Source organism: Coniophora puteana (assembly GCF_000271625.1).
Source record: "Coniophora puteana RWD-64-598 SS2 unplaced genomic scaffold CONPUscaffold_18, whole genome shotgun sequence".
Classification (NCBI taxonomy): Eukaryota; Fungi; Basidiomycota; class Agaricomycetes; order Boletales; family Coniophoraceae; genus Coniophora; species Coniophora puteana.
This window is the reverse complement of record NW_006913070.1, coordinates 441,381-453,328: the sequence shown is the minus strand read 5'-3', so window position 1 is coordinate 453,328 and position 11,948 is coordinate 441,381. Positions and strand designations below refer to the sequence as shown.

Below are 11,948 nucleotides of genomic sequence, written 5' to 3'. Positions count from 1 at the left end.
GGACACCGACAAAGTCCGGACACTCAAGCTTCTCATGCACAATCTTCAATCCGTAAGAAAATCCGATCTGCCCTTCAGCTATGGTTACTCATGATCACTGCGATAATAAGAGGCGTCCATTGCGAGACACGACGTCCAGGAACGCGTTCAACAAATTCGACGTAGCCGTCACGAAACGATATGCCAAGCTACTCTAAGGTTTCTCCGAGGAGGAGTACCGACAGTTTGAGACCCTCAAGGATTTGTTTGAATTCTTGGACAATACTATCCCCGATGATGATTGATGAGGACGATCCTCCTTCAAAGACTAAGGCTTTGCGGAAGCGGTATTGCCTTTGTCTTTGAGAAACGATGTTGCTAAAATTCGCGATAATTTTGGGCGCTCGGAAAGTGTTATGACGGACCCTACGACCAGCAGTGGAGGAGAAGATGCCGACTCGAATGCATCATATGGGTCAACACACAAGGCTAGCAAAGGGAAGGGGAAGGCTAGGAGTAAACAACCTATGAAGTACGCCACCCTCCCCTGTTTATCTGGTATATTTTTACTGACGGAACTTTCACAGATGAAGACGCGTTTCGGGCTCATCCCAAGGTGAAGGCGACGAGGGCCAGGATGAAGATCCTGCTCCTGCACAAGATTACACCACGCCTATGCGGACTCAGCCTCGTCGAGCTGCGTGAGTCTCCTCTTCCGCTCCGTGGTCAGCCTAATTAAATGAGTGAGTATTCTAGTTTTGTGAAGAAACCACCACCGCTACAGAAAATCTTCGATGAAGACGAATATGAAGAGGAGCAAGACGAAGAAGACGACGACGAGGAAGTACAAGTACAAGACGAAGAAGGTTCTGTCGTCCCTCCCTCTGAAGAGGAAGAGGAAGAAGCTACCTCCCCTCCTCCGTCTAGACAATCAAAGCTTCCACCGCCGAAGGCCAAGGCGAAAGGCATCGGCAGGAACAGTAGGGCTAACAGCCGTCAACCGTCTCGTCCGGCTGTGAATGGCCATGGCTCAAAAGCAAGACCCGTTACAGCGAGGGCTAGTGCGGCGACTATCAGCAGCGTGGCTGAGACAAGCTTTGACTCGATTATGGACGAAGAGGAGGACAGAGAGGACGAGAAGGATCTGGATGAGGTGGAGGATATCTTGTAGGCGTTGTCCAGGGGGTGATCTTCTTGGGGAATGATTCGTTTTGTATCCATTATCTATGTATGTTTACGCTAACCTTCACGTTTATTCTATTCCTTCTTTCTTTTTTTTCTCTCTGCATTGTCTCCGGCAGGAGTCTCGGTGAATGTGGGTACGTATCTCTGCGTTATCAGTTGCGGTAATTGTTACCCTTGAATATGCATAGGTAGCCTCTTTCCAGCTATGCAATGATACCACTCACTTTTCTAGATAATATGCCAAGTTAGGGATGTATAGCTTCGTGAAGTGATGGTCAGTCTTTCAATAACTACACCCCCTTGCCGAGCTTTGTTCCTCCTTCTCCCTCTCGAACCGTGTTCATGAAATTACCCTTCCAGTTGACATCGATTTCCATGTCCCGAACGTCTTCGTGGATTGGAACAGGCTCGCATGTCATCCCAGGAATCGGAGGTGCTGCAACGATAGCGTACGCCACCGCCTCCTCGAACGTATGCTCAGTCTCAGCACGCATCTGCTCGTCTCGCGCCATGAACGCGGGTGAAGGTGTCACTTGTTTATGACCGTCCTTGAAGGCGATTAATCTTGCCTCTGCTACTTGAGATGAGGCGAAGATAGTTGAGCAGAGCAACAGAAAGAAAGTGAGGGCAGGGGCGATGGGCTGTAAGTAGCGTTAACGGCATGGCCGGTTTCCGATCGTGTGCTGCCTCTCCTCGCAGGACCCCATATGGGCCTTCCTCAGGTACTCCTGTCCCCGGGTGTGGGTGGAGAGGGAAACGATGAGGGCGACGATAATGAGCTCGAAGACGGCATCGACGGCGCCCAGAATAGGCTCTCGCGGAGGGCTGAGCTGGAGGCGAAGCTCATTGAGATCAGTCGGTAGCTGTAGCTGGATCTGTATACCCCGCTCGCCCGCTCGCTTGCCCCGCCGATATGGGAGAATCGTTACCATAGTTGTCACCTTTCTCTGGGAAACACCATTTATTCACCGCCATTATACTTCTAAGGTCTTATCTGTGGTCTGCACTCGCTGTGCGCTCTTCATTGGCGCTGGCGGTCGATTGAACGAAACGTGTCCTATACTAAACTCATCACAGCTCCTAGGATCTCGCGAAGGCTCGAGTGTCGGCATCTCAGTACCAGACAGGGTCATTTCACCTGGACAGTCGCATGTGCTACGCAGATCGACCCGTAGAATGACCATGTAAAACGTTATTGATATGATCGGAACGACCTAGAGATGTTCTTAGTTTCTTCCATCAATCTCTTGGCCATTTATACTGAACAACGCACCGTGTCAAGCAGAACGTAAAGTCCCCTGTTCCGCATCGTGTAGGTCAAGAGCACTCCGACTAGAGTGACCGAATAAAGCAGCCCAGCGTCTGCGAAGATACGCACTAGCGGCGCCGTCACTAAGCTGCGGGTATACACGGGGGTCGCGTCACCATGTCGAAGGGCAGCTTGATGCGCTGAGAGCGTGACCTCGCGTCCGATGCTCCAGAGGCGATAGATCAGTAAAACTAAACGGGGTCCATTGTGAGCGCATAATCATGTCCTAGAAGAAAAGATACTTACATGTGCCAGTCGAGTTTGCGACGAGGGTCGAAACAAGGTAAGTGAGTGCCCACACGCTATTTCCTCGTGGAGACTGGGTAGTTTGGTTGTAGTTGTCTCCATAAGCACAGACGGTGTGATAGACGCTAACTCCGCCTGACGCTTATATGTGTCAGCTTGGTCTGGTAGACGCATTTGATATAACGTCGGAACACACCAGCCACCGCGAACCAGAGCGCGATCGGAAAAGCGACTACTTTCCAGGACTGCCATGCGATAAAACATCTGAAAATCTGCAAGCCGAAGATGCTCAGAACTGGCAGGAGCTGATCCTAGAGAGAGCCGGTTACGCACCACAATACCGTCTCCAATCAATGTCTGCAAAAGGTACAGTAGGGTCTTGAAGGTAAAACTCCACTGCGTGACGTCCGCGAAGAACGCAGTTGGCCCCCCGGGATATGTACCTTGGTACAAGACGAACCCCTCCACGACGCGTACCACGTTTATCGCCATGTGCTAGAAGTGTATGATAGATACTCAGCGGTCCACACTCGACACAAATGTAGCTGATACTTACAATGGTGCTTAGGATGCATAGGGCAATCGCAGTGGTCAGCTTGCAGAAGAAGGCGCGCCTCGGACCGTCTCTGCGTAGCAGCACCCTGATGATCACGGTGAACAAGATGAGTGAAGCTCCTAGAGCGCCGCGGAGTAACGTGAGCTACGTGCGAAATGACATCGAGTCGAGAGACAATGACATACCGTAAATTATCCCCTCCAGCACTAATGAGACGACCGCAAGAGCGTCCAGAGACGGCCCATTGGGTTTCATTCTGGCGCTCGTTTGGTACCAATACCCACAGCTTGGCTCGATATTTATATGCACCATCCAGCGCGATTCAACCAGGCAACGCCGTTATCCGTACGTAAGCCCTCTATACTTATTCGTCGAGTACTTCGCAACATCCGCACCCAAGGACGCGAAGGTAGTCCAGGGATTACCGTTCCCGCGAAGGGAATACACATGATCTTGACAGTCCGCGAGCTTAAAATGACACAAACAGCAGTGGGACATACTACCGCGCGAGATTCCAGACCATGCCTTGCATCTTGGCCAGTAGCGCCATCCGCTTACATCAACTTTGGAGACCACGCTGACACGAGGCTGAAAGGTACGCCGCTGCCCAACTTGAAGCTTGAAGCTTGAAGCTTGAAGGCGGAGTCGGACTGGAGCCGACGAAAATTCAAGGTTACGGGAAACTGAGCCGCCTTTCCTGGCTAGAAGGATAACATACGTGCGGAGTGAGGGAGTTGAAAGACAGTTGAGCAAGGACGGCGTTTCCCGGATCGATTCTGTTGCAGCGACGATCCCGCTCGGCACTAATTATCCGATTTTGATTTATGATAGTGATCAAACAGTGATGGTGCTTTTGCTTGTCTGTGTCTGTGGTTTGACAAGGTCTGAAAAGCAACTGCAACAGATATCGAGTTATTCTACTCAAAACATCACGCTAAATGTTTGAGAGCACGGGGTGAAGTATCTAGACTAAGTGGCCGCTGGTCTCCAACTTTGGTGTTATGAACAACGTAACAAACGAGTCAGAACGAGTCCCTTCCAGAAGAACATCCGTATTTTTGGTGCTGTCATGAGGTGATAATCATCGATCATCAACAGACGGCGCTCCGCCACAACTAAAGCAGGGAATGCGAAGATCTCTCTAGTTTATATAGCAAACCTTTTTGGCCACGATTAAGTCGGACTCGGAAGACGGTCGCGGGAGCAACCACTGCAGACAAACGGGAGATTTTGGGTCCTGAAAATAAGCTGGAATAGTCGTTGGATTGGTTTCGTGTTCCAGCCGGTTTTCGGGTGGGGAAAATAGCCCGGAAAGTCAAAGTGTTTCGGATGATTTCTACGCCCGAAATAGAAGGTCAAAGCGATTTCTTATTCTCGTACCTTTTCGGGGATTAAATTTAGCCATGATAGTTTACCTTTTCAGCTAGGGTCGGAGCCAATTGGTCAGGGTGGTGCATTTCGGTCTCAATTCTGAGACGAATAGGAAATATTCGGAGGAAGTTGTACTCCCGGACAAAGTCCGAGAACAGGAAAACATTTCCACCTTCTATTTTGGGCCCAAAAATCTGCCAAAACAGTTAGACTTTTCGGAGTATTTTCCATACCGGAAAATGACCTGGAACATGAAACCAATCCGGCGACTGTTCTTGCTTGTTTTCGGGGCCCAAATTCTCCCGTTTGTCTGTAGTGAACTGAACGCCTCTTGCACATGTCTCATGCACTGTGCCTTTCTGACATATCCGAAAACTTTTGGGGGTGGCACCGCCCCACTTCCGTAGCGTTTGAATACCTAAAATTTGTGTGAAATAGGCGGGTTATGACAAGGTTATGACGTTGAGCGGAGATCATGGTTCATGGTGTCTAGTACAATGACATGAGTACAGAGGTAGATGATGAGTGCTATACAATGAGTCAAAAATGCATGCAATGATCGGCTCAAAGGAAGATCTAGATGTCCTTAAAATAATACCTCTCCATTCCTTCAACGCCCCTGACAACTGCACCAACATGGCCATCCGGACGCACAACCACAGCCCGCGTTTCTCCCTCTGTCACGCGGGAACCGAAGTACATGAACCCCTCAGCATCGCGCAGCATGAGTACACCATCGAGCTTCGCAGACACGGTCGCCGAGGCGGGAATAACGACGACAGGACGGAAAGCATCCTTCCACGGCTCCTTCTCCGCGAGAGCAGCAAGCACCGGCCGTGCCTTCTCAATCCACGGCACAAACACAAGCACCGTGTGCCTGCTCAGCTCGTCGTACACGATGGAAGAGGAGCGGTAGTTGACGCCGCGCACGCGCAGGCTGTCTGGGCGTTGAAACCCACGGTCGTTGTTGACCGTGGAAAGATTGAGGACGGCGGTGGTGATATTGAGCATCTCGGTGTTGATGGGGATGTGCTCGGTATTGTATGTAGAGAAGAGGGTCGGAGGGGAGAGACGTTTTACGACGAGGGCGAGTTTCCAGGCGAGGTTGAACTGTGTGCCTGTAGGTTTAGCGTAAGGAAGGATGATTTAGAGAACGGGACGATGCACCGCGTCTTGGACGCTTGAGTTGAGGCCTTGTCCGCCAGTTGGGCTATGGCAACTATGCAGATCATCAAAACGAGTTCTTCAGAGGATGACATGAAGACTTACTGCGCAGCATCCTCAGCGATGAACACCCTCCCTTCGCCAAACTTGTCCGCCATCCGGATGTTGGGACTGAATTCGCCGAACCAGACGAGTTCCCTGAACTCCACCTTCGTCGGAACGTGCTCCTGGATGAGGTCATACACCACCTGCTGTCCGCCAGCAATGACTTTGGCGAAGTCAATGCCGCCGCCGCGGATCATGAGCTGGAACCCGTCATCGTTATCACCCGGATGGTATGTTCCGGGCGGAGGAGCACTCTACAGTGGTGGCATAAAAATGAGAACTATATGTACGAACGAACAGGAATGAGGATGTATCCGCACCTGCTCACCAAGGCATCTTGAATTACTCATCTACCCGCAAATCAGCCGTATTTGTTGCTATTCCAGCTACCGCAATATTCACTCTGCGTCTTCAAGAACGCTGATCTTGACTTGCCACCTTTACTGCCCTGGGTATAGGACATTACGGCTGATGGTTAGGCCGCAATCCTCGAACGCTGGAGCGAGGAGCAAGTTTGAGCTCGAATGCCTGTCATCTAAAGACAGCTGTCAATCACTCACATATGACCGACCCCCAGAAGCTTTGTAGACACAGACTTTAGCTCCTCCGTAAAATCGATGCATCCAACGAGTCCATGTTGACAACGCCCCAACTGGATGTAGACTCGGCCGCGGAAATGTCATCCAGCCTGAACGCCTCGCCAATGTCGGTAAACCTGGGCTCTTGAGCCGTGTGCTTGTCCGCCTTTGATTTCGTGAGCGTATCCCAGTGTTAGGATGAGCCATATGCGAATATAACAACGTGATTGAATTCAGTGGGGCTGCTTTGGCAGAGGAGACTTTACTTTCGCGCCAGGGCAATGATGGAAGTCGGTTCATTCGTACGAACAGCCGTTGACGAGGGTTCGGAATATCTGCTGCGACTTCTGCACCAGCGCTTCTCCTTAAAAGTCTAGCCGGCTAGAAGGCGGTCCAGGTCCAGGTCCGATCATTCGAGAAGATGTCAGAACGGCAACTGCTGGTAAGGCAGAAGTTGAATCCAGAGTTGTGAGGCCAAGAGCCCGTGCGTCAGGGGACGCTGGATTTTTCAACAACAATCTTGGAGTAGAGTAGCAAACTGGGCGATGCGGCATGGAAGGAACTCGACCAAGCTGAATAATGAAGATCCTGAATGAAAGCCTTCGGAGGAAGGCAGATGGACGAAAAGCACCCGGCTGGGTATTGGCGTGTACGCATTTGAACGCCATGGCAAAATTCCCGATTCATCTATGTTACGGACCCCGTTGTGGTCGAGTCACAGAGAAGAGCTTACAGAAACCCACTGATGCGGCAGGACTAGTTTCCCCTAGGCAGACCCTATATCAGAAGGTAGTCGTTCTTACTATAGTACAATGTTTCTCGATTCAATCAGACTCGTAGATATCAGGCAAAGATGCTAAACAAAATATCTGTTACCACAGCCCCAAGGCAAATGAGCCCGAAGTAAATAGATCGAGCTTCACGCGATGTAGTGGTACCACCTTGCTATTACGCAGATGATATATACTCGTATCGCAGTTCAAAAATTGGACCGTGCGTCCTAAACATGCCCCCACTCCCCGTGAGCATCGGAAAACAAGAGCGCGAAGGTGAGAAAGGCGTGAGTCGACCATGAGCTCGACCAAGGGATGCTCCGTGACAAAGCCACGCGAACGCGTGGCGAAGATGGGAGCCTGCGAGGGGACGGCGACCTGGAGGTGGACTATGGATTGCAGCTGGTAGTCGTTGGCGCCGGTGGGAGGAAGCGGGCCATCGAAGGTGACGCCGAACTTGTTGTAGACAAACGAACCCTTCGGGATAATAGCGGCAAGGGCAACGCTAAACAAAACTCAGTATGTGGGATATGATTGTAGTGCGTGTGAACTTACATCGATGCAGTGAGCCGGAGACCATAGGCAACGGCATAGACGAAGATCTCAGCGAGGTCCCAAGAGTCGGGCGTCAACGAGGACAGGACGCGGTCAACGGAGAGGGTCATGATGATACTATCGTTAAAGAGAGTGATGATAAGGACCATGAACGGCGGAAATCGAACTTGAAGGTGAATGCGAGGGTGGCGACAGTGCGGATGGTGGCAGCGCAGGCGTAGATTGAGTAGTTACGCATACGCCGGAACACAATACGAGATCCGCGGATGGCGTGGGCAATGGCGGAGAGACCGGGCTCAGCCAAGACGATGTCAACAGCTCCTCCGACAGCAAAATAGATGTTGGCGCGGGAAAGAGCAGGAGCATCATTAGCACCGTCACCAGTCATGGCGCAAAGGTGACCGAGACCCTGGGGACGCTTGACGACCTCAAACTTGTGCTCGAGGAAGACCTTGGCGAAACCATCGGCGTTAAGAATCACGTCGTCGAGAGACATGTGCTTGGTGCCGTGAGTAAGTCCACCCTTGAGCACCTTGGCCGGGTACATGCGTCTTCACGAGGAAGGTCGAAGATGGCAAGAAGACCGATGAGCTCGAAACCATTGCCCTCACCCTCAGGATCGTCGCCGTCAGCCTCGAGTTTGTTCTCAACCTCGTCAGTCGCGTTGCGCGCGCAGAGCTCGATGATGATACCGGTCTACCCTTGTTGGCGCGCTTGAACTTGCCGGAAGACTCCTCACGGTAAGTAATCTCGATATGGTTGTCGCCGGGGTTGAAGCGCTTGGAGTCGAGGAGCTTGATGCCGCTACGCGCGCGCGCGGTGTCACCGAGGGCCTGAACGACGGAGGCGTCGATGGCATCCTGGTTCTCGGTACGGGAAGCGTAGGCACCGAGGAGGACGACATCGCCAGCGGCGAAGGGGCAGTAAGTGCAGATGGTCAATTTGTCGACGGTCAGCTTGTTCGTGGTGAGGGTACCAGTCTTGTCAGAGCAAAGGATGGCGACACCAGCCAAATCCTCATGGCGATGATACGAGTGACGGTAGCCTTGTGCTTGGTGAACTGCTGAGCGCCGACGGCGAGGGTGACGGACAAGACAGTGGGCATGACGATGACGATATCACCGATCAAGAGGACGACAATGTTGTTGAGACCACGGTGGTAGGTGTAACGGAAACCGGCGTAGAAGCCGAGGATTTCAGCAATGACGAAGATACTGATGAAGATCAGGCAGAAAGAACCGATCTGAGCGAGAATCTTTTGCAAGTGATCGGTGGTATCGTCGTCCTGACCGACGAGAGAAGCGGCACGATCGATGAAAGTTTTGACACCGGTGGAGATGATGAATCGATGTCACCCTCAGCTCCATCTGCTTGCCGTGGAGCCGCTGTGAAGTATCAGCTAACAATCCGAGAAAATGATGGAGATAAGATACTCACGAGAAGCGCTGCTCACCCTCCTTTTGCCGTGGGGAGCGACTCACCCGTAAGGGTAGCCTGACCGATGGAGACGTTGATGGTCTCAGTGAGGCGGCAGTCGGCAGGAACAATGTCACCAGTCTTGAACGAGATCATATCATCAGGGACGAGGCCGGAGGATTCGATTTCGGGCCAGGAGCTGTCACGCTTGACCTTTGCCTTGGGGGCAAAGTCCGTGATGGCTTTGACGGCGGTACCGGCGTTCCATTCTTGATCCGATGACCGAGTTGATGAAAAGCAGCAGGACGATAGCGATGAAGTCCTCTCAGCCGGGAGGCTGGCCCTCCCGTTGGAGAGAACGATAGCGACCAACGCAGCACCCTCCATGACCCACGAGAGGGGGTTCCACATGAAGCCCAAGAACGTTAACTGTGCAAGTCACGTAGTCAGCTCGGAAATTCTTCAACACACAGGAATTTCACCTGAAGGAAGGGGTTCCGTTCCGCCTGCTCGAGCTTGTTAAGACCAAAGAGACCGAGGCGATGCTCGACCGTAGATGGCGAGAGCGTTCTCGCCACATTGGAGGAGTATGAAGATATCCTCGATGACGAATGTTCTGATATCGACCTTCTCCTGTCGCGAAGGTCCCCGGTCTTCAGCTCAATCTGGAAATATCGGCGTTAGAACCATTTGAGCTACCTGTAATCAGTCGTAAATGGAGCTTACAGCTAACATATCAGCATTGACGCCTGAATAGCGTGAGCAACAAATAGCGCGTTGAGCGTCGCAGTCAACAAAATCGGGAGATGACTCACGAGTAGGCTTCTCCTCCTCATGCCCGAAGCCCTTGTACACCCTCTTCCTGTTTGGGTCATCGTTCGGGGACTGAGTGATGGGAGAATCCTCGCTTTGCGGGCCAGGGTCCTTCTTGTCTGTGTCGGGCACGGAGAGTCTTGGGTGGTGTGCGGTGATGATGGGTTTTTGGCAATATGGTTGGGAGCATCGTGTGAGCAATGAAAGGAAAGCGCTATCACACGCGGGTGACTACGGCTGAGGAAACAGGTTACTAACAGTAACACCGAGACTTGCGTTACGCGTAAACATAGTACCCGGCTATTGCCGGTGGATTATGTAATCGAAATGGAGGCGGTCCTGGGTCCACATAACCATTTTCGCTCCTTTCCCCGTGCGTTCTTCATCATACCACTTACTGCAACCTTTACAACGAGCCGACGAAGTAGTAGTATGTACCTGATTTACATGTCACGTAATGTAGTATGCCTCGTTCTATTTTCTTGTCTAGCTAGAAACTTTATCAGATATGGCAGTAGCAGCGGTGGTTATCGGCGGAAATATTATGTTGTGAGTCGTCTCTGATGCCCTTCTTACAAGCGTTGACCATACGCTCATCCGCTTGTCCCCCTTCCTTCCCATTATCCATGTATTCTTCCATGTCATATGCTCCGTAGTTTGTTTTGCTTTGCGAAAACCCCCTGCCACTGTATCCTCATATCTTTGTCACGTAATTGTGTCATATATATGCCTTATGCCTTAGTATTATGTACTCTATGACTGGACTTTAGACGTCAAGGCCTCAACGCGTACTTAACATCCCCAGTCCACCTTGCGTTCAGCCATGGGGTCATATGTGTGTTATCCCTCAGCCTATGTGCATCACAAATCACTGTTCCTCGCCTCAGCTTCAAAGCTTCATGCTTGCCATGTCCTCGACAAATCCTACCGCTTCATTGGTACTCAGGCTCACATTCCCCCCGTCCCCAGCCACGCGCCTACCAACGCTGCTGCCCATGTGCTGGCAATTCTGAATGTTCACGCAAATGCCCGCTTCCATCGTAGCTCTCCAAGCGTATGCCGGGTTAACACCCTGCTCACGCCCCTTCGCGCCTGAGGGAGCCGCGGTGTCTACCCCAGGCGCACGCAACCAGGAGAGCAATGTCGAGTGCGCCACCCTCATCTGCTTGAGTGGCTTGTACCATGAGCACTGTGCCAGCGGCAGCGCCTGTGCCAGCACCTGTTTGTAACTCCGAGAAGGCCGGGCAGACGCTACCCTCGCCCTGTACACCACCAACAGCGACTCAAAGAAGCTCGTTGCGCTCCCGCCTATGAGACTAGGCCCTCGGCTTACGTGAGTGCTCTACCTGTTGTTTCGACTCTTGCCACTGCCTCCGTCCGTGTTTCTCTCCCCTACTGTTGGTTCACACCCCTCCGGTGCGCGTACGCTGGTTGATGCCACGCCTCGTACTTATTCTCCGTTTTACGCTGTCGCCTATCACCGTGCTGACTGCAGTCAATTCCAGATTTAGCAATACCTGCAAAAATCTCGCATGTCGACACCGAGGATCCACTGAAGTACGGCATGCGAATGTTCCCGTCGGACGAGCTGTACGCCCTGGAGTAGCAAGCAAGTAGCAAGTGCACGAGGCCGACATCGTATACTTACTTAACTCAACTTGAGCGCGATCAGTTTCTTCACGTTTTCTAGATGAATTTACTTTGTCTTGTAGTTTCAAGACAATTGGCATGGTTTTTATAGGCTGGCCTTAGAGGGGTACATCGAAGGGCATCAAACCGTCTGTCAGTCCGACGGTGTTCTATCATATCATAGCTGTAGTTTAGCTAGAGTCCCAGCTTATATGTATATACAGTGAATGCCCATGGCGTTTTTACTACTCCAAAAACCGATTGTAAAG

At 51.7% G+C, this 11,948-nt stretch overlaps 3 protein-coding genes across 3 annotated transcripts; 1 reads left to right on the top strand and 2 right to left on the bottom strand.

Moving 5' to 3' along the window:
• Positions 1–395: 395 nt before the first annotated feature.
• Positions 396–1,150, top strand: CONPUDRAFT_159642 (uncharacterized protein; the record flags this gene model as incomplete). Its single annotated transcript, XM_007776744.1, has 3 exons — positions 396–511; positions 573–680; positions 736–1,150. The coding sequence occupies 3 exons, from the start codon at positions 396–398 to the stop codon at positions 1,148–1,150; spliced, it is 639 nt and encodes a 212-aa protein (XP_007774934.1).
• A 304-nt stretch (positions 1,151–1,454) lies between these two features.
• On the bottom strand, positions 1,455–3,530 carry CONPUDRAFT_159641 (uncharacterized protein; the record flags this gene model as incomplete). The annotated part of the gene is made up of 7 exons (XM_007776743.1): positions 1,455–1,805; positions 2,438–2,664; positions 2,720–2,854; positions 2,916–2,991; positions 3,053–3,214; positions 3,276–3,394; positions 3,461–3,530. 7 exons carry the CDS (start codon positions 3,528–3,530, stop codon positions 1,455–1,457), a joined length of 1,140 nt encoding a protein of 379 aa, XP_007774933.1.
• A 1,692-nt stretch (positions 3,531–5,222) lies between these two features.
• On the bottom strand, positions 5,223–11,616 carry CONPUDRAFT_169798 (calcium ATPase transmembrane domain M-containing protein; the record flags this gene model as incomplete). The annotated part of the gene is made up of 15 exons (XM_007776742.1): positions 5,223–5,756; positions 5,814–5,856; positions 5,916–6,169; positions 7,564–7,771; positions 7,822–7,938; positions 7,989–8,320; positions 8,367–8,777; positions 8,828–9,106; positions 9,177–9,220; positions 9,303–9,666; positions 9,720–9,902; positions 9,964–9,986; positions 10,053–10,169; positions 11,032–11,366; positions 11,477–11,616. 15 exons carry the CDS (start codon positions 11,614–11,616, stop codon positions 5,223–5,225), a joined length of 3,384 nt encoding a protein of 1,127 aa, XP_007774932.1.
• Positions 11,617–11,948: the final 332 nt, after the last annotated feature.